Source organism: Apus apus, chromosome 2 (genome assembly GCF_020740795.1).
Source record: "Apus apus isolate bApuApu2 chromosome 2, bApuApu2.pri.cur, whole genome shotgun sequence".
NCBI classification, from domain to species: Eukaryota; Metazoa; Chordata; class Aves; order Apodiformes; family Apodidae; genus Apus; species Apus apus.
This window is the reverse complement of record NC_067283.1, coordinates 82940701-82968545: the sequence shown is the minus strand read 5'-3', so window position 1 is coordinate 82968545 and position 27845 is coordinate 82940701. Positions and strand designations below refer to the sequence as shown.

Genomic DNA, 27845 nt, shown 5'->3' with positions numbered 1-27845 from the left:
AATGTGTGCAACATTAGGCATCCACCCTCCAGCAAAGATGGCAGATTTCCTAAATAACTTGTACAAATCTCACACTCAAAAGTGTTGTCTCCTCAGCTATTTTCATACCACAGTTGTAAAGAAAAATCAGGAGTGAAGGAGGGAAATAAATGAGTCTTGAACACAACTCTGGAGTAAGGAGGTTTTCACCTGTCAAATCTTTCAAGTGAATATTTAGTTTACAATCAAACTAGCTGTCCATTTGTGCCAAGAAATAGCTAAGAAGAACAGTAAACACAGACCTTCCCAATGGATGTAACATTATTGCCATGGACACAAGGAAAGTTCCAGTTTCATCACAAATGTCAAGGCTGAGTCCAACAGCTATTTAAGAATTTGAACGAATGTCATCTTCACATCCTGAGTATAAGCAAGACATGCTGGAATAGATCCAGACACCTGACAGCCTTGGTTTAAGGATTACCAAGTATATAAAAAAGTAATAAGAGATAACTATAGCGGCCAGGATGAGAAAATAATGTGCTTTATTAACTTGTATGGCAATACTTTTAAATGAGACCTGCAAAACCAGCAATTGAACATGAGAAATCTAATCACTGTAAATAAAGACAAAGAGGAAAGAAAATTTATAGTTGAAATATCACTATGTAATGCAGAGGAGACTATGAAGAACTGACTGGAAAACCTGAGATGGAGTTGTAGAGAACTAGCTTGGAGCCAACAGAGACTGTAATGAACTAAACGACAATAGGACAAAATAAAAAAATGATCTTTAAACTGAAAAACCAAGTTCAAGATGTAAATGGCATAAAGCATAGTCAGCAATGGAGAACACTGCAAGAGTGTGGGTGAAATAATTGTAACATCTATGATGACACCTGCAAAGGAAAACAGAAAATGAACATACAAAAAAAGCAGCAGATGCAACAAACTAATAAACCTGTAATTTCTTGAGTTTCCCAACAGAACTAAGAACACTCAAAGAAGCTGTAGCAACTTTTTCCTGTGGAGAAGAATAAATATTTATATGAGTTGTTATGTTTACAAAATATCACTGCATTCTTCAAGCAAAAAGTTTTTTAGCAAACCATCCAAAATGAGGCAGTATTGAAGCAAGCTCATTTCACTTCTTCAGAAGAATGGGAAAAAATCTCTACCCATTCTCTTTTGGGAGGGAAACACTTTAAGTCTAAACTCTTGCCATATTTGACAGTGATATACAATCTAATTTAATATTTTTATTGTAGCTTAGTGTGCTACATTGAAGAAAAGGCTGGTTTCAAAAGAGTAACCGAACCAGCACCAGAACACAGAATCCAATAATTGATTTTCAGAGGAGAAGCCCATGGTATCACCTTTCAGTAATGTTGCAAAAAATTACATTGACACCTTCTAAACTATCCTAGAATCATAGAATCACTTAGGTTGGAAAAGACCTTGGAAAAGATCATCAAGTCCAACATCAACCCTACTCTACTACCAAGCCATATCCCCAAGGGCCACAACTAGATGACTTTTAAACACATCCAGGGATACTGACTCAACCACCTCCCCAGGCAGTCTATTCCAATGTCTGACAACCCCTTCAGTCAAAAAGTTCTTCCTTATGTCTAGTCTAAACCTCCCCTGGTGATGCTTGAGGCCATTTCCTCTTGTTCTATCACAAGTTACTTGTGAGAAGAGAACAGCACCTGCCTCTTCACAACATCCTTTCAGAAAGTTGTGGAGGGCAATGAGGTCTCCCCTCAGGCTCTTTTTCTTCAGACTAAACAGTCCTAGCCCTCAGCCACTCCTCATAAGACTCGTTCTCAAGGCTCTTCACCAGCTTTGTTGCCCTTCTCTGGACATGCTCCAGCACCTCAATGACTTTCTTGTATTGAGGTGCCCAAAACTGGACACAGTTCTTGAGGTGTGGCCTCACCAATACCGAGTACACAGGGACACGCACCTTCCTGGTCCTGCTGGCCACACTATTTCTAATACAAGCCAGAAAGGTGTTGGCCTCCTTGGCCACCTGGGCACACTGCTGGCTCATATTCAGCCACCTACCAATCAGAACCCCCAGGTCCCTTTCTGCTGAACAGCTTTCCAGCCACTCTTCCCCAGGCCAGTAGCATTGCATGGGGTGTTGTGGCTCACATGCAGGACCTGGCACTTGGCCTTGTTGAACTTCTTACAATTGACCTAGTCTGTCCAAGTCTCTCTGCAGAGCATCCCTAACCTCAGGCAGAGCAATACTGCCTCCAAACTTGGAGTCATCTGCAGACTTACTGAGGGTGCATTCTACGTCCTCATCATGATCGTTGATAAAGTTGTGAAAAAGAAGTGGTCCCAATACTGATTTGGGACCATTATACTATAGTATACACTATTTGAGTTGGTAGCAGAGGACATTTCTCATATTCTCAAACACTTCCTCAGGCCAGTTGTGTGCCTATATTTATGACTTTACAAGTATTCCTGAAACCACAGAACCATAGAATCATAGGGGTTGGAAGGGACCTCTGAAGATCATGAAGTCCAATCCCCCTGCTGCAGCAGAAACACCTAGGACAGATCACTCAGAAACAAGTTCAGACGGGTCTAGAAAGTCTCCAGAGAAGAAGACTCCACAACCTCTCTGGGAAGCCTGTTCCAGTGCTCTGTCACCCGCACAGTAAAGAAGTTTTTCCTCAGGTTGAGGTGGAACTTCCTGTGTTGTAGCTTGATGCTGTTTCCCCTCGTCCTATCACAGGGCACCACTGAAAAGAGACTGGCCCATTCTTGACGTCCACCCTTCAGATATTTATAGACCTGAATAAGGTCCCCTCTTAGTCTTCTCTTCTCAAGACTAAACAGCCCCAGGTCCCTCAGCCTTTCCTCATGTAACAGATGTTCCAGTCCCTTAATCATCCTTGTAGCTCTCTGTTGGACTCTTTCCAGCATATCCCTGTCCCTCTTGAAGCCCAGAACTGGACACAATACTCTAGATGTGGTCTTACTAGGGCAGACCACAAAAGGGTACCCTTAGAGATCTGAAAATCTCCTCTCATATACCAAGAAACACTCAAGGAACAGCAAAATCCACTACAAATTACAAACTAAGAACACTTACTGTAAATAAGGGCCTATTTTGTAATTTCCCCACAAAATACTTTTTTTAAAAAGTATGATGTCTTATGTAGATGAAAGAATGTGGTCAATACAGAGGACACAGGCAGTCAATGCAAGACACAGAAAATGGAAGTTAAAGCTTCCATATTTGGTACTTAAAGTGACATTTATAATTGAACTTGAATAAGATACCACATTTGCAAGAAAAAGTCAATTCCATACATATAATTAACGAAAACAGACTAATTGACACCCTTAAAAATCTGTCAACTTAACAATCACAGGTTTTTTTGTTTTAAAGTTTAATAGTAATAAATGAATATTTGGGAGAATATACTTTAAAGTGTAGTTGAAATGTATTCTGGTCCACTATACACTGTTTTTGCATATTATTTGTTGTATACAAATTATTTTCCCATTGGGAAAACAAAAGCATTCAGATAGTATTAGGACTGTTGAAATTAGAGAAAAAAATATCTGTTAATGTTAAATTACTTGGAAATATTGCAATTATATGTATACAAACATTATTTATACTAATCATATAACATTTGTATTAAATGTTATCAATGTATCAAATTAATATTTGCATTAAATACCATACAGACAGAAAAAAATAGGGTATTAGGGTTATCTTCAAGGCAGAAATCTTTCTCAAGAATAAACTGAAACACCAAACATAGCATTGATGTACATAACGTATAGTAGTAGAAGATCAAAGAAAGTGCAAGGGGATTGATAAACATCCGGTTGCTGTGAAAGAGAGGAACATGGGTATTTGATTTCCTTCACCACAGGAACTGAAAGAAAGCCCCACTGCAGAGCAAACGTGCATTTGGTCAACAGCAAAAAATTCTTGCAATGACAGAAAGAACGAGGTTGTATAAGGCCTTAAGTGCACTCAACACACAGAAAAGACATGGGAACAGCTCATGCAGCAGGTGGCTGAGCCTACGGAGGGAAAAGCCCAGGACTTCTGATTTACAGCTCTGCGCAACCTCAGAACAAATACATATGGTACACAGACTACAGGAGGATTTGAAACCTGTTCTTTTTTACATTTCCTAAAACTAACTTCAAAATTGGTTAAATGACCAGTAGAATATGGTAATTAAAGCCTTCGGTGTAATCTGTTTTCTCATATGGAGGTGGGGTACACAATTTTTTTTAAAGCAAGGGCCTATTTAGAAGAGAATCTAACCATTCTCTGTAACTTAATTTATCTTTTACCTCCAGATATCTGAGATATGTATTTACACTTGATTACAGGAATAGGTTTTTAATGACACTATAGCCTAAAGTACAAGAGAAAGACTGAGCTTCAACACTTCTGCTTTAAGAACTGAAACTATATGATGAGTAAATGTAGCACTTCTACAATGATACCTAAAACTAAAAAAAATTAATTTTATTTAAAAATCCGCACCTTATTTTACAGAGTTTTATTTTAAATATTTTCAAATTTTTAAATGTTTATTCATTACTTTTGAAAAAAAGTGAACATCAAAACTAATATGGAATACTGATGCTTTATCTAGGCATAAATATTATTTTAAAAAATATTTCAATTTTTATTTTTAGAGCTGTTTTACATGTTCATAGTTTGTCTCTCCATTTGAAAATAAACCACTGTTTGGACAATGTGTTCAATATGTTAATTGATTTGTTCTTTTAATCTATTTTGAATATATTTAATGGTAAAATAAAATACATAACATGGTTTTTCTACAAGTTTCAGTCAAAATTGGAGGTTAAAATCTGAATATGATCTGTTTTGCAGCTTTGACAGAGAATAAAAGCTGTGATAAGGCTATGAATAACTTCAACAACAAACTACTGCAATTTCCCTCCTATTACAGCTCATTATCATCATGATGATAACAAGACAATAGTGGATATTAATAGAAATACAGATATAAAGTACATTTGTTAGATTAAAAAGGCAATTATGGTACTGTATAACAAAAGCTGCTAACAAATATCATAGCTGCAAATACAAAAACAATTTTCTTGCAGTTCCCCAAGAAATGTGGTGAATTGTTCCACCCTGTTAATATGGAGACTTATTTTTAAACATTACATAGGCTAAATAAAATGTTGGTTACTCTCTGTGCCATCACTTACTCACAGGAAATAGAAAACTCTTCCTGATTCGGGTATCTTAGAATCATAGAACTATTCAGGTTGGAAAAGACCCTTGGGATCACCAAGTCCAGCCATCATCCCTACTCTACAAAATTCTTCCCTAAACCATACCCACCAACACCACACCCAAACGACCCTTAAACACATCCAGAGATAGTGCCTCAGCCACCTCCCTGGGCAGCCTATTCCAGTGTCTAACCACTCTTTCTGTGAAAAAAATTCTCCTAATGTCCAGTCTAAACCTCCCCTGCTGCAGCTTGAAGACATTTCCTCTTGTTCTGTCACTAATTACCTGTGAGAAGAGACCAGCACCAACCTCTCTACAATGACCTTTCAGGTATTTGTAGAGACTGATGAGGTCTCCCCTCAGCCGCCTCTTCCTCAAACTAAACATTCCCAGCTCCTTCAAGTATTCTTCATAAGATTTATTCTCTAGGCCCTTCACCAGCTTTGTTGCCCTCCTCTGTCCTCGCTCCAGCACCTCGAGATCTCTCTTGAACTGAGGTGCCCAAAACTGGACGCAATACTCCAGGTGTGGCCTCACCAGTGCTGAGCACAGGGGGAAAATCACCTCTCTACTTCTGCTGGTGACACCATTTCTAATACAAGCCAGGATGCCATTGGCTTTCTTGGCCACCTGGGCACACTGCTGGCTCATGTTCAGCCCCTTGTCAATTAGAACCCCCAGGTCCTTTTCTGCCAGACACTTTCCAGCCACACTTCCCCAAGCCTGTAGCTTTGCAGGGGGTTGTTGTGGCCCAAGTGCACGACCCAGCACTTGGCCTTGTTGAAGCCCAGACCATTAACATTAGCCCAAGGATCTAATCTCTCCAAGTCTCTCTGTAGAGCCTCCCTATCCTCATGCAGATCAACACTCCCACCTAGCTCGGTGTCATCTGCAAACTTACTGATAATACACTCTATGTCCTTGTCAAGATCATCAATAAAGATGTTTAACAGAAACAGTCCAAACACTGAGACCTGAGGAATTAGATTTCCTTACTCCATCATAGGACACTAATGGAGAAAAAAGTATGAGAGCAACCTGGAAATATCACAAATCACTGCTCATGAACATTTAATTAAACTTCAGCAAATTAACTAAAGCAACAGTAATACATGTGACAAACTCAGTACTGGAAAAGCTAGTTTAAATATCACTGAAAATCTGGAACAAAAATAGATACTGATTAGTTTCTGTCACCTGTAGAAAACAGACACAAATCACCAAGAATTGAGCCTGCCCAAACTGAAATTCTTAGATTACCTATTTTTCTTTTAATAGTTTCAAGACTGGAAAACAACTAAAAATCTATATAGTCTACAAAGTAAGCTATATTTTTAGGTGAATCATTATAGCATCATCTATGTGTCTAAACAAATTGGACTACAAAAAGAACAAGAGATGTTAGATCATCATTAGCTACAATCTGGAGCTTGAGAAATCTAGCAGCTTGTTCATGTGAGACCTTAGCCCAAAGTAGTGAATATATCTGGTCATGGAATTTTTTACCCCATGTGAAGTAAATATAAAAACAAGGCCTTTGTAGTTCTAGGTCTACTCCTGAAAGAAACAGATGGGGGTTGTTTTTTTAATGACCTAAAGCAAAACAATCTCTCCCCCTGCCCAATTTCAAAGGGCTTTGGATTTCAGAGGTTGTTTATGTGTTGCTGGTATTGCTAGGGAGTAAAAAATAAACTAAGAATCCTTGGCCATATAAGAATATGGTATTTTACTGCTTAAAAGCTTTTAGGATAGACCAGGAATAAACATGGCCTTTGTTGGTCTGCTTGCATGTTTAGTAGAAAGAGAGAAGTTAACAAAAATTAGCAGAGAAACAAAGACTCCCAAATTTAAGGAAAAGCAACTCCTGCAACTCATCAATCAAAATTTTCTGCTTCCTGCCAAACTATATACACAGTACATAGAAATCTTAAAATAAGACATTCAGTTGTCTGGTGTCTTGACAATTAGAAAGAAAAAAGAGCGATAAGAAGGTACATATATCATTTTAATGTGTTTTAGTAAAAGCTACCTTTAAATTACATATAAACAAGTACAGAAGAATAACAATCACAGTTAGGAAACAGGAAAGGTGTCTCTTTCTGAATAGGGTTTTAGAAGCAGCCGAAGCAAAACGTAGAAAAAAAATTATATTAAATTATTATTCTCTGGGTAAGACTCCTAGTATTTCCGCAATCTGGTTTGGTTTTTCATTTCTTTGATGTAACAGCATCAGTTCTGAAAGACAGTCTATAAAAAGCAAGCATGCACAATATTTTAGATTTACCTCCTTTATCTTTGGCTCTGACTCCTTCTCATTCCCTCTTTCCAATTACATTTCAAGTAAATATGTGCTACCTTACAGAACTGAAAATAAATTTGAATTAAAACTGAAATGAGATACATTCTTGATAATGCCTGACAACAAATGAGGTACGATGGTCTGTTACAGGCCCCTGGGCTTTTATGCAGGAGAGAGAATTTAACTCATTTGCCAGACACTAAGAATCTGAAAGATGAAATTTTAACTGCAATCTATTTGCATACCTTCTGAAATGATTAGCAATTAGCAATCTTAATGCCCTAGTGGCTAGTGCAAGAGAAATTCAGTTGTGGCTCTGTAACTACAGGAGATTCTCATGGCTATAAGTCAAAATTAAGTATGTGTTTACTATATGATGGGGATATTTACAGGCTATCCTTTCTACACAGTTAGAACTACTGATTCAAAGACTTCTTTGAATAAAGAAATCATTGATCTAGATATTAGTTATTCCAAAATAAAGAGCCTTCTTCAAAGCCATATGTCTAGCAGGACAGAAAGAACATGAAAATTAATGACAAACACAGCCCAACAAGTACTGAAGAATAAACTCACCTGTTCCCACCCCTCCAAAGAAAAAAAGATAATTAATTTTCATTTTCAAATACAACAATTTTTGAATGTATCTATCAGGATCGTGTCAATCCTCTGGTTATCCTTTTCCAGAGAAAGCTTTTAAAACATATTTTCTTTAGAGAACTTCTATCCCCTGTAGACTTGATTTCTGCGTGTTATAATGTCTCAGAAGCATCAAGGACACACACAATTTGCAGTTGAATCAGTAAAGATTTCTCTCAGTAACTACCAATATCTGCTTTAGAAAAGAAGATATCTACCCCTGCTTACAGTCCAATGAATTATAAATGGGCACAATTAAGGTTTCCACTAGCAGGGTTTCCCATGAATCAAAAAGGTATTATATTTTAGAAAATAGTGCAATTTGTGTATCGTTCCTCAGTGCCCGTTTCATGCCTCAAACTGGAATTTAAATCCAGCTCCAGTCAAACTAATTCAAAAAATATTTCAACTAAAGAACTCAAGTTCAAAAGGGAAATTCAGATTTATTCGAGTCTAAAAAAAGAAGCAACTAACAGCTAAACCAAAGCAGCATGCCTTTTTTTGAAAGACTATGTCTGCTTAAAGCTGCTAACTCCTCAAACTAAATCTCTTATTTCTGCTTTCCCCTTGGTCTTTTTCACAAGTTTAAGCAAAAACCAATACTAAATAACAAAAAACATGCTGAATTATGGGTCTCAGCTTCCACATCAATTAGGCCTGTTTCCTTCACTAAGAAAATCAAAATAAATCACTCTTTTTTTCTCAGCTTGTTAGACTGAAGCTCATACGCACTAGTGGCAATTTTTTACCCTCCCTAGATCTAAAACAGATGTTTCTTCCTGCCTGACAAAAGAAACAAAATAATTTCAACAATCTCAAAATGTATGCATTTTTCATGAATCATGCTCATTGGAACACCTTTATTTACTACTTCCATTTTCAATCTTATGAGATTTTCAGGTTGGCAAGGATGTGACTGAAAGAGATTAATCTATCAATAGCAGTTCATGCACACAACTTAATTAGTTGATTTGGGATACCTATAAGCAAAAGCTACAGCTAAATTTCCCTAACAGACAATAGTTGATAAAAACCTCACTTATCAACATTTCACTCTGTGGTACTGTACTTTTATTTATATGACATAAATCATTGTTTTAGGACTTTATGAAGTGGTATATTTTAACAATCTTTTATTTGCAATAATCTTATTTAATTAGTTTTCCAATTATGAAAATTTTGGTAAAGAAATAGCTCTTATGAATCAATTTGGACACTTGTAAGATCTGAGTTCAATTGCCAGCTTTCTCTCTCTTACGACTTCACGTGTGAAATTGGTATTCAGAACAGTAATACCATCTAAAGTGAAAAAAAACACAAACAAACAAAACCAAAAATTGAAACTTTACTTTTTATAAAACTGTTTTATGTAACTGTAACAATATCTTAGTATAGATACTTGAACAGGTACCTTTCTCAACTGAAGATTTACCACTTCTTTTGTTATGCTGTTTTCTTGCATACTGACGTGATTTGCTGACAAAGGCAAAATCAATGACAAGCAGTTACCTTATTCTCTCTCAATGTATAGAAACAGCTGAACTAAAGATAGAAAAGTCTCAGCTGCGTACAAGAAAAATCATGAATGTGAATTTTATTATGTGATCCTACGCCTGGCAAGAAATAGGTGCCTTTCATGTCATTAGGGAATTTCAGGGAATTTACGGTTTAATTAAAAAGGCATTGGAAAAATATTTTCATAGTCTTTGCAGCAGGGAGCAAGGCATCTCTCTAGTGCAATTCTCTATCTATTTAGCCTGTGAGCTGCTGTGCTCCTGCATCTGCAGGCCAGATGAACTGTGTGCTCTGCATGCAGACTAAAATACTGTCAGTGAGTGGATCCAGGAGGGCTCCTCCACATCTGCAGCAGCCCCTGGATCAAGCATTCAACAAGGAAGTGGAAGAGATGGCTTTGAACTCTGGAGTTCAAGAGGAATTAAACCTCCGCTCTACATATCCCATGTAAGTGTTGTTACCATCCAGATCAACACATCAACAGTCTGACCTTTCTCTCCTGTGTTGATGTATTCATTGCAGAGGATAATCTCATGGAAGTGTATCACATTTGCTCAAGGAATGGCTAGTTGATTATGTCCCCTTACCACATATCACTATTCATATCCCCTTCAGAAATTTATACTGAAATGTGAGAATTCAAACACATAGCCATATTTAAGATATCAACATTGGTTTAAGATACGCTCAAGCAGAGAGGATACGGTTAAAACTACAACATAAAATCTTTAGATGAGGCTTTAATGAGTTGGGGAACAGACAGATGTTCCTCAGGACTTGGCAAAGAGGTGACTTTCAAGTTTGACTCACATACCTCACACCCTTTCTCTTTTTCTTCTTTGAAGTATCAGAAATTCTCAGGCAATACAGTGCAAGGCATGATTCATGACAACATCAAGCACGAAGTCCTTCATCTTAGCAAGCAATAATAGCAATTTGAATTTGTATTTAAATTACCCAAGTTCTGTCTATAAAGTTACTCAGTAATGGAAAAAATATTTACAAGGATCACGACAAATGAAGCCAGCATCCTCAAAGAAGGCCAGTATAACATTTTTTTGTCATGCATCAGACTGAAGTAAATTGGCATGTATAAATACACATTCTTTGAGCACTTCAATAATGTCAGATTCAAAATGAAATAGAATATCAAGACCTTTTTTGTGCATCAATACTACAGCCAAAACAAACTGTACATTTTTATTGCTTTTGATCATAGTCACTGTATTTGAATCAAACAGATCCTGCCAATATGTACATTAACTGTGAGCATGTGCTACAAGACTATCTATACCAAGTATCCCAACAGATGTCTTCAAAAGTATAAAATATTTTGGTCCATTGGATATGAATCCTCTTTTAAATCAACCCATTAACATAAAAAATATTACATAAGAATTCCTTAGGGCTGTATTTAAGGTTGTATTTAAAGTGAGCTGTCTAGTTTATCATTCCAGACATAAATTATGACAAGCTAAATTGCAGTTCAAATACAGATAGTTGAGAAGAGTGTGACTGGCAACACTCTCTTATTCCCAAACATTAAAAAAGTTTATTCCCTAAGTATAGTTTGATGGTAACTAAACAGGTCCAATATCAAGAGCTACATGTGAATAACACCAATTCTAGAGAATGCCCATTGGGCAATATATGGTAATTGAAGCCACTCTTGTTAGCAACAATAACCTTTTTTTGTACTAAAAATCATCCATATACACAAGAATCCTGAAGCCCTGATGCAAAGAAGACAAAAGAATTCTTACGGTTCTAAATGGAAAACATCACACCTGTCAAGAGATGCATAATTTTGATATCCTGGATTCTGAAATAGAAATAAATGAAACTACAAGGTTGATACTGGGTAAGACAGTTCACAATGAAACAAAGAAAAGAAAAAAACCCACACAACTATATCAATTAACTATATTTAATTTCCCAGAAAATTCTTCTCAATAAAACATTTCATTTTTGGTAAGACCTTTTAAAAAGTTATCAGTTGCTAGAACTGGACTTCTCAGATAGTGGAGATAAGCACCTCTAAAGAAATGTGTAACCTCTAACTGAAGTAGTAGAGTTATAATAAACATAGATAGCAATAGCAAGATGAAATGGTTCTTGTGATTTAAAGCTTGCTATCTAACTCAGAGCAGCAGTGAAGAATGCCACACTGTACACAAAAGATAAAATTACTATTGAGTACAGGCCCTGGATCCCTGCCAGTCTCCCAAAATGGAGATGTATTAACTCTGATTGGATCTGACTGGACAAGGAGTGCTTACTGCTACTATTATTTTTTATTGCCTTCCTTCGTGCCACCATAATAATAGATACCTTGTACTACCTAATGCATGCTATGACTATGATAGTGTTTTCCCACTGAATACATTTTCCAGTGCCCAGATCAAAGAAGCACTTAGATGCACAAGTGGAGAAAACTACTTCTCAGATAATAACCCACAATAAACCTTGCCTGATTTCTTAACTGAATCATATGTGGCTATTTTCATTGGAAGTGTCAGAAAGACAACTGGTTACTGTACGATCCAGAAGCATCACAAACCTGGCTGAATAGAATGTTTTAGGGACTATCCTCTACTCAAAGTCATTTGCAGTTTGCATAGTACATTCTCCTGTGCTTCAGTCCCTAGATGACCCAAATTCAGTACATATATCCAGTACAAATCCAGTACAAACTACATGGAATTTCAGCAGCAATTCCAACATAAAGCACAGCTTCTGTTCAGAAATATGGAAGGAAAAAAATGATGCTGATTTCTTTCTAATCTGAAATAAATTAGGAAGTAAATGGGCAAGAGACATAAGCAAAGTTTGAATTAGAGACATGAACCTAAAACCCTCTCACCAGAAGATGTTCATCTCACTACTCTAGGAAATGAAAGCAGTAATAGCCATTGTACTTAACACATATAATATATTACCTTATACTCTTTATATAATAATCTAGGAGTTGGGACATCTGGCAACAACCAGGAAATCTCACACAGCTTGCTAGTTAACAATCAGGTCTTATCTCCTAGGCAAGTGATCTAACCACTTTGTTGGCTTTGGTTATTCCGATCCCTCCTGAAGGTGTGCAGCTGTAGAATCAAATTTCCAAGATTCATGGAACAAGAAAGAAAATAAAAGTACATAAAAATGAGAAGAATTAATCTGTAGACAAGTGAGTCTCTGCTCAAAATACTACTCTTACTGGTGACTTGCTACTACAAAATGCCTATGAATTATAATCTGTCTTTTTGTGAATCTGCCTGCAGGTTACAGGACTCTACATTTTGATGAGTCTTACAAGTCATAAAACAAAGTAAATAAAGCCTATCTTTATTGGGAAATTCTTTAGCTTATGAAGATTTGCCATGTCCTATGACCAGAGCTGGATAAATGCAAGGGAAAAAAAATCCACAAATAACTACTGGGGAAAACTCCTACTGATTACTAGTGGCACTACTTGTATTTGCTTAGTTGTAAACATTTGGATTTATTGAGTTTTACTAGGAAAAAGGCTACAGAATGAAGAAGTTTTTAAACATTTAAAAAAACAGAACTTCAATAGAATATCCCATTTAACAATCACTTTATTGAGAACGTACAATGAATATCATAAAATATCATCATGCTTGTGACCCAGCTTTTTTTTTTTTTTTTTTGCTAGGGTAAAGATGAGTTTCATGCAGGGATTGATTTTTTTTTTCTTTTCATGATTTAACTATTCCAGTTTCTTTGGTTGGCAAGGGTTCATTGAGTCACTCTTTTTGCACAACCAACTTAAATGAAAGGCTTTTTAAAAGTAAAAGGCCGTGCAGAATAATGTTGCTTAGATTATTCACCTTGGAGAAGAGGAGGCTGAGGGGTGACCTCATTGCAGTCTACGGCTTCCTCACGAGAGGAAGAGATGAGGCAGGTACTGATTTCTTCACTCCTGTGACCAATGATAGGACTTGGGGAAATGGCCTGAAGCTGAATCAGGGAAGGTTTGTGTTGGATATCAGGAAAAGGTTTTTCATACAGAGGGTGGCTGAGCATTGGAACAAACTCCGCAGGGAAGTGGTAACAGCACCAAGCCTGCCTGAATTCAATAAGTGTTTGGATGATGCTCTCAGGCACACGGTTTGATTCTAGGGGTGCCCTACACAGGAACAGGAATTGGATGCGATGATCTTGATGGGTCCCTTCCAACTCAGCATATTTTATTATTCTAATATTCTAAAAATGTTCACTATGTCCAGCAATGTGCCAAGTTACCTAATCCTTTCTATAAAGTTCTGATACAGCCAAGTCCCTTCAAAGGGAAGCCTTCCTCTCCAGATCTCTCAGGAAATGTCTTGAATACTAACTGTGTACTCACACAAGAGTTACAGTTAGTTCAAAGGTCAAACTTGACCTCAAGATAAGACTAATTCCAATGCCTGTTTTCAAAATTAGGACCAAGCCTACTGACTGGCACTACATGCGACCATGGGCAAAACAAGAGATCCAAGTATAAGTTCAGATACTAACAGATAACACAGCTTTGAAGACAGCAAGATGACACTGTGAGATAATCTCTTTCACTTGCAGCTTCCCATACTATTCATTAGAATTCTCTAATAACAAATAAATATAGTGGTTATCAATTCTAGTTTTCCTGCAAAGAAGAAGTGGTGATGGTCCCAAAAAATAATAGAAGTGAAGGAGAGAAAAAGCTATTTGGCCATTTTGAGTCTATAAAGTAGTGAAACAGGATTTGAAAGCTCTGTGTCACTGTGATAAAGAAGAGCTGGTCTTTTTTTAATGTAAGGTTAAGACTTTGTCTCCAGCTCTTCACAATCTTTCCCTCCCTGGCTGACACATTACTCTTGCTCCCATGCAAGCAGACCTTGCTGTTCTTCAACCAGTAGCTGCTTCTTGCAGTAATTTCCACTTGCAGCAATTCAGAAGTGCACACACTGTATGTTCTTTGGACATTTATTTATAGTCTTTACCCGATAGAGCTGGGCAATTATAAAGACATCATGATAAATTGTGAACAGAAAAAAGGGCTTCTACCCACGTAAATTTGTCCCACAAGAGAACAGAATATAAATGTCACCTACTTGGAGCAGGCAATTAATGAACATGCTATCTGTAATGCGAACAAACTATATGAGCAAATATCAGCAACAATGTAATCAAAATCATGACCTATTTATGCATTGATTATAATAACAAAAAAATTACTAGAAGCAAGTGGTGTGTAATTTGTGAACCAAATAAAGGGCTATGATTCTCACATAGAAAGCGATGTCAATGAATAATTTAACCAGCTCTAGTTAGAACCATCTATTTGTTAAGAAACCTCTTCAGTGCTCTCCAGCTGAAGCTGGCAGAATGATTTATTCCTATACACTGATAAAGCCAAGGGAAATCAGCACTACTGGACATTTTAAATGCTCTAGAGGTCTATACTATAATTTATAACTATGCAGCCTGGACTTCAGACACTATCATTCTCTTTGGTAACATTTTAAAGCCACTTTGCCCAGTACAGATGACACAATACACAAGGCAGTGGCAAATCAAGATTTCTGTGTTTAAATTACCTAGTAAAACAGCAATATTTTACACTACCCTTCTTTGTCTTTATAAATTACACTACATGGAAAATTAGATACTCTAGCAGGAATATATGGGCAGCATTCTTAGTTATATTGGCATAAAACCCAGAATAAACATCAGACTCTTGAAGAGAAAACCATGTTATCTTTTAAACCTTTTCTTAAACTTCACAGCAAAACATTTCTAGGATAGGTTAATAACGTATTCACGCAGCTAGAGCTTCCCTTTATCAGAGGTAGCGGTCACTGCAAAAGGAGCAGAGAATAAGCTTACTAGTTCTATGGTTTGCTGCTTGATTTTTTTAAAAACCTTCAAGATCATCTTGTTGCTGTTAGGAATGGTGTCTTCCAGTATGCACCAGCTTTAGACAGCAGAGTAACTGATGACTGACATTGCTTCAAGCCTCTTGAAATGACACTGCATGAGGCCAGAAGGATAAGAAGTTACAGGGAAGAAGTTTAAAAGCCGTTGCAGGGCGGGCTTTACAACTGTGTAAAAGCACACTATATGTTTGTCAAGAAAAGGCATAAAAAAACCCAAACCAACCATGTCTTCTGTTAAAACAGAAGAGAAATAGCTTTAAAAGGGGATGACTGCCTACCACACTGTGTATGCCCCATTATCCATCTACACTCTGATTTCCCTCTTTTTCTGTTTTTGATCTAGAAAGTATTAATACAAATAGACTACCTACCACTTTCACACTTGACTTGTGACTCAGATTACAACTATTTTGATCACTATTATTATTGCATTTACATTGTGGTTTCCAGACTAAAAAGGTGCTTCTCAAACTGACAGGAAAAGTCTATAGCTTCTTTCTACTAGATTTATATACAGACTATTTCCAATAGCCTCAATACACTTGGGATAATGCAGTCAGAAACAGCATCAAATTGGAAAAACTGCAGTCAGTTTAAACTTTGTTCCTCTCTTCACCGCATATGAAATGTATATAATAATATTTTTTTGCTTATAATTTTAAGGTCAGTAACTTCACACATACTACATATATTATGACATCTTGAACATTAAACTGTGAAGTATGCCAGGAAAATGACAATATTTCATCCAAGATTTTTTCAGCAAAAACACACACACAACTGTTTTTCTTCTTAAGACCTTGGGTTGCTCCCTAGTAAAAAGTGTGGAGTACTGATTACAAAAACAAAAGGAAAAAGATAGAACTGTAACAAAAATCAGAGAGGAATCAAATCATGCACTACTTTGCATCCATTTAATGCCATTTAGTAAGACAAACAGGATAAATGCAAACTGTTTTGATAGCATTTCCAAACTGAGTTTCATGCACGGTTTCAAATCTCTTCATGAAGTTGGGAATAGTTTTTGGATAATCTGCAGGATTGTGGATTCCTGAGAAAAATGTTACATTTATGGAGATTTACTACCCATTAAAACCCTGCTAAAGGTAAATGTATGAAAAATACAACTGGATTTTAAAAAAATGTATTTTGAAATTTTTTTGTGAAACCTCTCCATGTTTAGTCAGGATTATTTTAATAATAATTTTCTGCATTGCCACCTGTAATTTTGAGGTCTTAAAAGCGAGAAAATCACTTGCTAGATCTTCTTGGAAAAAAAACACCACCTGTTATAAGAACCTCCAATCACTTTTAAGCTTCAGATAAAACCTACCTTAATAGCAAAAAAATCTGGGTTCAGTGTAGCGAATGACCCACTCCTTAGAGACATGCAATGTAGCCAACAATAAATATTTTTCAGGTTTCATACTCTCTTTGTACGTCAGCCATACTCCACTTTCATCAATGCTGACCTATAAGGCCCAATAATTAAGATCCACCATTGGGCATATACCATTTCTCCTTATGATACAGAGGGGACATACTCTGTCCAGTGGGACTGAACACCAGAGAAAACATGGGAGCTTCTCCACCAAGTCATATTTAAAATGTGGCCTTCGAGTTTCTTTTCAGACAGTGAAAATATTACCTTTTCTGAATTCCCAAGAAACAGCAACCAGAAAATGTATTCAGAATAACCTTAAACTAGACACCATACCTAATAATTTTCTTATTCATTCCAACAGATCACAGAATCACAGAATTATTGAGGCTGGAAAAGACCTCTGAGAGCATAAAGTCCAACCTATGACCTAACACCACCACATAGGCTAGACCATGGCACTAAATGCCACATCCAGCCTTTGCTTAAACACCTCCAGGGATGCTGACTCCACCACCTCCTTGGGCAGTCCATTCCAAGTAATACATTTTGCAACAGTACTCTAAGTAAGGGCTACTTGCTCTTGTTGCAGCCTCCCATTTTTAAAAATCTTTGATATTGACAAAGTTTTTAACCATGGGACACCTAGGCATTTAAACTGAAATTAAGAAACAAAAGGGAGAAAAAAAATGGGAGGGGCGAAAAATGATACAAGGGAGGGAAACAAAACTATGGCATGTACATCACCATTTTGCTTGGATTTTTTTTCTAATGAAGAATGAAGCAAGTCTTTTAAACTTGAAAAGTTGTTCAAATATTGTTTTGTTCTCTAGCTTGCTGTACTTTAAACTTATTACTATAGACAATTTTTAGGTTAGAATTTCTGTGAATGCTTTCCTCAACTTTCCTTCCTGAACCACTGCAAATTTGCTGCCTACCTAAAGCCAGCAGCACTGTGCTAGCTCTAAGCTACATAAAATGTGCGGAAATCAATATATCCTTTCATTCTGTGTTAGAAGACAGTAGAGTGAAAGATTAAGACGTGTTTCGAAAGTACTAAAGTATATTTCTGATATAAGCAGTAACCAATAAATCCCAGCACATCAGAATCTCCTAGCAGAGTGATGATTTGGCAAAGGTTTAGGAAATGAAGATTGTTGACATGGCAGATTAATGCATTTGTTTGCTTACTCCTAGTCTCTCCTCAAGTAAAATGATATCTATTTAAGGTTTAAAGAAATTAGATTACACTTTTATACTGCCAGCGTTCCTCTCCTCTATATTTATATTCTAATAACTGTGGAGAGTAAGCAAATGGGGGGAGGGGGAAGGACAGAATTTTCTCTTAAGTACTGCTCATCTTCTTCAAAGACTGGGATTTTTGCTTTGAGTAACAAAGACAGCAGAGCATTCAGTTGTATTCAATCCAATATATATGCCTACCTTTCCAGTGAATCAACCCTGTGCATTTTAAAAAAACAATTTTTGGAAGAATGTTGTAACAAATTCTAACTACTGTAAAAGTTATGCAGAGTGCATCTCACACAGCATGGGTTGGATCCATCCTGCTTTACACCACTAGGTGTAAATTGCTTACTGCCAGTACTTATATTAGAGTTGAATGCATTTCTCATTTGGCAGCAGAAAATACAATGATATATGTTATCACAATGCTGAGTAAAAATGTAATTTACCCCAACCAATTTGCACATTATACTGGCATACAATAGACTGAGGATAATTTAGGTTGGAAGAGACATCAAGTCCAACCTTCTTCTCAAAGAACAGCTAGCTGCAACACAGACTGGATTGCTGTCTGGTCTTTAAAACCTCCAAGGATGGTGACTGCACAACCCATCTGGGAAATCTGATCTAATACTTGACTATCCTCAGAGTGAAAAAGCTTTTCTTTACATCCAGCCTGAAACTCCGCTTGTTGTCTCGTCTTCCCACCATGCCCCACTGTGACAAGCCTGGCTCTGTTCTCCATGTAAACTTTCTGTCAGTATTTGCAGGCTACTACTAGGCTCCCTGAAGCCTTCTCTCCTTCTCTGAACTTCTCCTACAGCATGGTGCTCCAGCCTCCAAAAGAAGGTGGCCTTCCACTGCATTTCCTCCAGTTTATCAATGTACTTTTATTGGGGGAAGGACAAAACTGTGTGTGATCTAAAGTGTATTGAGGGTATGGGCATAACCTCTTCCCTTGATCCACTGGCTATGTTCCTGTTAACAGAGCCCAAGATGCTGTTGTTGGTCTTCTTTGCAGTGAAGGCATGCTCTTGGTTCACGTTCAGCTTGATGTCTACCAAAGTCCTCAAGCTCTTTCAGCAGAGCTGTGTCCTAGACTGTCAATTCCTGGCCTCAGTCACTGGACAGAGTTAGTCTTTCCCAGATTTGGGACTTTATATTTGCACCTGTTGAATTCTGTGAGGTTGTTGCTAGCCAACATGTCTAGGTCCCCTGGATAGCAACACTGTCCTCCAGCGTAACTACTCATACCACAGTTAGGTGTCATCTGCACACTTCATAGAGTGTACTCTGTTGCAGGTCATAGATTAAAATATTAAACAGGACAGTACTCAGCTCCTTACCACTTGTACACAGCCCCTTAACAACTAACTACCAAGCAGGTTTTATACATCCAGTTGTCCACCTATACAGACCACGCATCCTAATTTGGATATATGAGTATTGTGGGATACAGTGTCAAAAGTCTTGCTAAAGTTGGAGTATTACTCTCTCCTCATGCACAAATCCAATAATTTTAACACATAAAGTAAACAGGTTGGTCACATGTAATTCGGTCCTTGGAAAACCCATGCTGAATGTTCCAAATCATGTTCTTTTCTATCATGTGCCCACAGAAGTGTGCTCAAAGGAGGTGTGCTCCTTGATTTTCCTAAGGACTGAATGCAGACCAGCCTCTTGTTCCTCAGATTGTTCCTTTGGCTTTTTTTTGAAGTTGGAGCATTGCAGCAAAAATTCAACTCCGAATTTAATTTGCTACCCCTTTTAATAATGCAAGCAAATTACATCAGAAAAGATACAATAATGACAACCTTTCTTAGTCTGGTAGTAACTGGAACCCCACTCTTCCACCTCTCCACATCTACACAAGCAAAGATATGACTATGGAGAACTAAGATGCTTTCATTACCAATATAATGAAACTAAAATTACAACCTGCATGCCAAAGAAGGTAAAATACTGCCTTTCTTCTCAAATGAAAAGATTTGAAGTAACCATTAATTACAGTGTAATTTGGTATATCCTGGGATTTTTAAACTACACTTACGTATTGTAGTTATAGCTTTTATATATATACGTGTGGTAATTTCAAAATCTACTAAAATATAATTTTTCTGAAAAGTGAGTATTAATACTTCTTGGGAACAAAAAGCTTAGTACTCACATTCAACTGGGAGGAGAGCAGGGCAGAAGGAATGCTAACAAAATCCACTGTGATTCAGTGAAACAGAAGCAGAATAGAATGGCTGTGTCAAGAAAACTTGAAGAACACTATAATGTTTCCTGTGCTTTTTCATCATATAAAATACACACTGTCAGATTACATAGAAGCACGAGCCAGAGTCAGACTAAAGATCCAGCTAAGGCAGTCTCCTACTTCCATGAATGACCAAAACCAGAAGTAGAGAGCATGAAAGTAGAAGGCAAGTATACATCATTAGATGTATAGGAACAATGACTTCTTAGAAGCAAGAAAGATGCACAAAAAGAATGTCTACTGAACACAATTTATCACTGAACTATGTAACATCAAGTTTTAGATCCTCACTTACTGACTCAAACAAAATAGGTAACATGATAAGGGAAATAGAAAACTGAAGACAGAAACATGAAAAATTACATAATTCTTGGTGCCGCCATTATAATGTAAATATCCCACAATTCAGACCATTTATATGAAACCAATTCAATACATTTCTGTCATTAATTTTCTGTCAGGAGATCTCTACATTACAAACAGCATTTAGTATGGGCATGAATTCACTTAAAATGCTATGCTTTACCAAAGAGAGGGCTGTTTTGACGAGAATTGGTAAAATCCAAGCACAATTTTAACCTATTAAACACTCTTACACTGCTGCCTGTCTTTGAAGAAGCACAATGAGAAAGCTACAACGATAATATGCAAAGAAATACTGTCTCACTTGAATGTAACAAAACACAGTAACATTTCTTCAGACTCAAAACTATGTTCTCTGAAAAACAGTATAACGTTTTGAAGGGAAAATTAAATCATATATTAAATCACAATGCACATTTTTCTTGGGCTCTTGAAAAATTATAAGCTGTAGAATATACAATTTGCATTAGTAAATAATTTTAGAAATGAAAAGGATTGAGCTAGTTCCTACTGAATCAAGGACAATTTTGAAGTTTACTTCACTGATTGTAAGATCAAATAAATAGGATTAGGATTTTTTTTCCTCTTGTTGAACAACAGATTTTTTTCCCTTTTATCGTATTTGGGGCCTACTCACTATGAAGCAAAATTTACACATTAACAAACCATTGCTTTGATGATCCATCCCCTACTAATGTGCATAGGAGTAAGTATTTGAGAAATACCCTAGGGTTCTAAACATGTTACTCCCCCTAAGTTTCTAAATATGTTACTCCAAGCTAGCATTTCCGTCTTAGCTGAGGACATCCTTGTTCTGCAAAAAAAGTCCTCTGACACCCTATCTATTTTTAAGAAGCTTGAAATTTTGAAGCAAGAAAGTAGTATTTCTAACCAAGGTAATTTTGGGTGGAGGATTGTTTTTGTTTCACTGGTAAGCGCATATATAAGTGGGCAAATAGTAAAGTATGGTGTAAAACTGCATAATTCATGACCTAACAATGAGAGGAAAATGAAAAGTAGTAAAATATTAATGAGCATAAAAATAAAAAATTGCAATAGTAGTAATTGTGTTCCTTATTTGTCAAGTTAGTTTGATCTCAGAGGATTCTAAACCATCTTATCTCAAGTGAGATTGTACCCTGAAGTACATAAAAAGAAAAAAAGACAGAGAAACTTGTGAAGTCCTGTTTGTAGAATTTCCAGCCATTTGCTCCCTCAAGAGCATATAGGTTTCATACCTTCAAAGAATAGGAAACAGACATCAAAATTTGAGTTTACAGTATTATATAATCAAAGACATCACAAACTGCTGAATTCACCTACTCAGAAAAGGCAGAAGGTACGAGCTAATGCTCTCAAAGAGGAAAAGCTGCTGTTCAAGGTGCACTATATATCTTTCATAACTGATCCACAGAACATTAAAACTTCTACACCTCATAAACATTTGCAGTCATCACAGCAAAATAAAGTCCATACCTGTGGCAAGATAGATGATATGGAAAAGCATGTCCTTGCCCTGCACAACATCCACAACCACATGCGAAAATCGGCTGTTGTCTTCCATGAAGTAAGGAATTGGAATAACTGGTTGAATGACCTCATGCATTAAGAAGAATTTTTGTGCATCTTGAAGATTCCTCTCAGTCAGATTTACATACAAACCCTGGTCCATGGTGCCACACTGTAAACACAGAAAAGTAAGATTATTATATGCATCAACAATAACAACAGATTTATTCTTTGATTTACAGCATAAGAATATAAAAAACCAGAGTATATCTAGTAGTGTCAATGTGGATTTCCACTTTTAGGTCTCATTTTCGTGATGACCAGACTGTGACCAGATTGAGGAAGCTTTGCTTTCCTATGGAGTACTGTGGAGGCTCCCTAATTCTAAACAATATGGAAGAGCACCTGACTGAACACCACAAGTGCATTATAGTAATATTTTGCTATATCCTATCTTCACAGGGCAAGGAGAAAAACTGCCATCCAACAAACCACAGAATTTTCTGACTAGTTTTCGTTGTAACTTAAACAGATACAGTCCTAATCATACCACTAATTTTCAAAGGAAATCCCATGTCCTACCACAGCCAGGGTCCAACAGAAATCCCAAATGAAAGCACCACGCTCACTTACAGCAGCTTCTTCAGACCCTGTGTTTACTACCCAAGAACGCATAGTGCAGAGCCCCAGTTACAAAGTGTTATCAACAGCAAAGGCATTTATGCTTTGGAACTGACTGTATTTTGTATCTGAAAACAGTACTCTTGCCTTACAAGCAAGCATTCACTAAGGGCATGCCACCAATAATAAACAAAGCAAAATAACTGGAAGTTCACTTTAGCACCTTTATGTTTAAGTCTCCAGCTAACAGAAGACATAAAAGAGAAAGCTGCTTAGTACATATGAATATGTAAACATCCACATGGTTACGCATAATTGCATCAGAGAAGTAAAGCACTACTTAACATTTATCAAATAGGCTGGTGACGTGAAAGGCAGAGCTAAGAAGTGCTTTTTTGTTCTTTTCCACTCCATGTCATAAATTATGCCATGAATTACGTAATGAACAAAATATTACAGTGTGCAAAAACCTACCAGCCTTTTTTTTAATTACTGCTATGATTTCAGTCTGAAACTACGCGATCATTCCAACTCCACAAATGTTAAGAAAAATTCAAATAAATAATTTCAGAATGAGAGATCATATGAGGAAGAAAGACAGTTAAATAACTGACAGGAAACAATTACTTGCTCTTTAAGCACCTTGCATGTCAGGTCACTGAAGAAAATAAACTATGCCAAAGAAGAATTTATCTGAATCTATCAAGCAGGAATGATTCCAACTGGAACATTCAAAGCACACTGAAATACATATGGTCCTTGGTCTTACGATCGGAATTCTCCTGTGTAAAGAGAAAAGCAACAATCCCTGGGAAAAAAACCAGTTCCTCAAAACTGGGACTCCAACAGTATTGTAATCTGGAAAATATTTCATTAATATAATCCAGTCTTGGAAATAAAATGTCTGATGCAACTACCACTACATAGCAGTAGTCCTCCTTCAAATCACATACTTCTGTCTGTTAATCCTGAGTAGGTGAATACTCTGAGGATAAATCTATTTCTGAGGCTACACAAACAGAACTTCTGATATTTTATCATACGGACTTTACAAAAGAAAAGTCCTTCTTTCTGGGAAGGAAATCAGTGACTCTGTCAATGAATATATCTCATCTGTGTGAAGTATGTACTTTAAAGCACCTTCAAGTCACAAAAATGATTACATGTAGCTCTAAGCACTAGAGTAGCTTTTGGTATTCATCACTGCTGCAGCTACGGAGCCAGAAAACTAACAGAAAGTTCAACAGAATAAAAGCACCTGTAAAAGAGTAAAAGTCTCACCTCATTAATGATACCCAGAGATGAGTCAGTGTCTGTTGGTTGGATACTGTGTTGTAAGAGGCTGCATTATAGCTTTTAACACTAGCACTGGTCTGCAAAGCTGTTGCTCAATGAGATACCACTGTCGCTACTCTTCTTGTAAACCCGATGAAATAGCATATGTATTAAAATCAGCCAGAATATCCAAGAAGGACATTTTTTCAACACTTCAGTCTTGACTGGAACTTAAGAGATGAGCACCAGCAACACAGTAGAGGCTTAAGCTGTTTTTACACAGCCATCAGGCTGTCACCTTTCTTTCTATGTCCCATTCGGTATGGAGTGTTCTCACAATAATTAGCAACAGATTAATACAAGGTTTGTAGGGAGAGCTTAAGAACTTCTATTGGCCTTGCTCACCTAGTCAGAAAGAAGACAGAATTTTTACATATGAGCCTTTCTTCAGAATTTCTCCTTCAAAAATCCAGCCTTATTGAGACCCTCTAACTATGACTACTTTGGCAACACAAATATTTCTACAATACGTAAAAAGTTATAGACAAATATAGCCCACTTCTGCAATGTGGCTTACTTAAATAGTATCTTGTCACTTGGGGCTATTGCCAAACATACTGTTTAGGAAAGGTAACGTGGATCTGGCCTCTATTCAGAGCAAATTCCATGCCTTGTTTTCTTCCATCTGCACAAATTAGGAACTAATTAAAACTACCTACAATCCCCAAAGGGTGATTCTGCTTCATGCTGGCAGTCTCGTGACTCTTATAAGAAGTTAGGGAAGGTTATTATAGGAACAGTACTGAACTTGTGAAATTGCATTGAGATTAAGGGAGGGTGAAAGGTGGATAAAGGTGAATACACTTCAGTGCCCTGGTGAAAAGCTACTGTTGTTAATTACTAAATTAATGCTGTTTTCCCTTCAATTTTCTTTGCTAGAATCACTCTCACCAAAATTGCCCTAGTAGGAGCAATGACTATGCAGAAAAAACGCATATGCTTACCTGAAATACCCTTTTCTTTTTGTAAAAAGTTCCACTGAGTGACCCACCTTGGGCTAAAAAGTTTTACACTGTCAGCCTACTGCAGATTATTACACATTCTGAGGCTGACAAGTTCAAATGAGGGGCACACCGCGTCACAATCAGACTCTTCAAGGAGTGTGGACCACGTTGCATAGGAAATATACAAAATCCTGACCATGCTTGCTTTATCTTTCCCCTCCCCCCTCCTTTCTTTTTTCTATCAGACAATGTTTGCTTTTCAGGTTCTAATAACACAAATACAAAGTAAAACCAATAGCAGTCTGATCACACTTCAGCCAGGAATTAATGTTACCTTGGCAGATAACCAGAATGTTCCATTTTGATAGATGATTCAAGTAAGCCTTTTTTATCCTACCCTTCAAAGCACATCTGCTTTTCAACCCAAATTATTTTGTGGAAGGATAAAATTAAGTATGTTGAAATAAAGGGATCTTCTGTTGCTGTTTATTTCAGTAATTTCTTAAGGTCTTAGGCTATAAGATACTGCAAAACCAGACATATTAACTATGAACCTCATGTAAAACTACTATTCTTCTCTCATGTATCTGTACCTGAAAATTAGGATTAGGATTGGGATATGGAAGCCAAGCAGACCGAGAGTTTTCCTGGTATTTGAAGGGTCCGTTAAAGGCCTGGGTTACGGCACTCAGGTTGAAAACACAAACTGCTGAGGCTGCTATGCTGTTCCTGCAAAAGAAATATACACATCAACCCAAGAAACAACATTAAGAAGTTCATTTCCTGAAAAATTAACAAAAAAGGCATTAACTCTCCAATCCTTCAAGTAAGTAACAAAGCAGATATATTTAGCCAGGAGATGATATCTCAAGATAATTATATATGATTGGCTGATTTAGGTACAGACACGGGATTAAAAATTGCTGTCAGCCTTGCCAAGTAGCTGATATGGGAGAAACTCAGGATGTCCTACCTTCTGCTTCTGCTCTAATACCTCAGAGCTAATGTCAATATATCATCACAAGCTTTACGGATGCCTTTCTTTTAGTTACAAAGTTCAGGATGGGATTATTCTTGGGGCTCATTCATTGGTTGTATAGAAGAAACATGAACCATAAATTCAAACTCCTTGATGGTGTGTCTCTAGACCCTGTGGAACTCTTAGATAAGACACCTGCACTAAAATTCTGTCTTCCAAGAGCTGTTTTACAGGAATAAGAATGCAAGTTCCAGAAACCCATCAAGTGAAAACAACTTGAACTACATACTTTACAAGCTACCCTGTTAGAGGAACGAACAGAAATAAACAGCAGCCAGGCAAAACCTACAATTTCCTGTTCTTGTCTTGAAAGTGTGATATACATGACAATAAACTAATTCTGCACAGTGTAAAGAATATAATCCAGTGACTATGAGAGCTCATAGTATGGAAAAGTGCATTGTTCTTTTCCACAATTTGAGATAAAGGGACAGATAATGATGGTGACGGTTGCACAAATTTCCAATGCAGGTAAAACTGCTGACAATTAACTCATACAACATTATTTTTTTTCCCCCCTTTTTTCTTCCCCCACCCCCCTTTTTTTTTAATGTAGCCTGTAATTTACAGAAGTCTTAAGAAAGCCTACTATACAAACTCCAAAATGATGGAGAGAAAAAATAACTCCAGTGGATCAAATCTACCAACAGCTTATAAAAAGAGTTAGGATATATGGATTTTATAGCAGGAAAAAAGAGTAATTTGCTTTCTCACGCTTTTCACTCTTAGTTCAAAGAAACACCAGAACTTGAATTTTAATGCTAGCAATTTCTGCAGAATCAACTGTCACTGGATTTGATAAGTCCTTCCCTATATAAACTATCACTAAATGCAGCTCACTAATATTATTAACTACACCAATGTCTTCTTGAATTTCTTGGAGTCGTTAAAGGAATTAAATTCATGCTTATAGATTTTTGGATAGTCTGAAAGAAGCAAAATCATCTTCATTGTGAAACAGTGGCTATAGCGGACTTAATAGTCAACCACACACAAAGGGTGGAGGTTTTGCTATTACTCAGTCTATATTGACAGATATTCTTTATTTTTTCCCCTACAAGTATATTAAAGTATATTAACGGTATATGAAGAAAACCCACCAGGGTACAATAAAATCATTGCAATTGTGAAGATACTGAGACTGAAGAATGCTACTGTTAGAAAGGAATATGTTGTTCCGTGCCATGGGAAACCCTGGCATCCCTCCACTGTCAGCTTGCAGGCCTGAAAGGCAGATCATACGGGTTGTGCAGGTATCTGTGAACAGGTATTCAGAATGGGGAAGTAATCCTAAGTTTAGGGCACTTCAGCAATGTGCAAAAATTTAGTTACAATATTTGATGGCAGGAACAAATATAATTTAAATAGACCTCTAAAAAAAACCCCACCCCTAAATAGTTGTCATCAATTCCTCTTTGAATATTCCATCTCTGTTGGACAAGGCAGAATGCTGAGCCACTGGGGCAGAAGGAAGTAGCAGCAAGGTTTCAAATACTGTCTACTTCTATGTGCAAAGGTAGTCTTACATTAGCAAG

General features: G+C 36.9%; 1 protein-coding gene across 10 annotated transcripts in view; it reads right to left on the bottom strand.

Annotated features, from left to right (window-relative positions):
- SEMA5A (semaphorin 5A) overlaps positions 1-27845 on the bottom strand; it is a 327683-nt gene that overhangs the window by 101551 nt on the left and 198287 nt on the right. For all 10 annotated transcript variants that reach the window (XM_051611951.1, XM_051611950.1, XM_051611954.1 and 7 more), the window contains 2 exons: positions 25865-26000; positions 22339-22543 (listed from right to left, as the gene is read on the bottom strand). In XM_051611951.1, coding sequence (XP_051467911.1) covers positions 22339-22543; positions 25865-26000 — 341 coding nt within the window. The remainder of the gene's footprint in view (positions 1-22338; positions 22544-25864; positions 26001-27845) is intronic.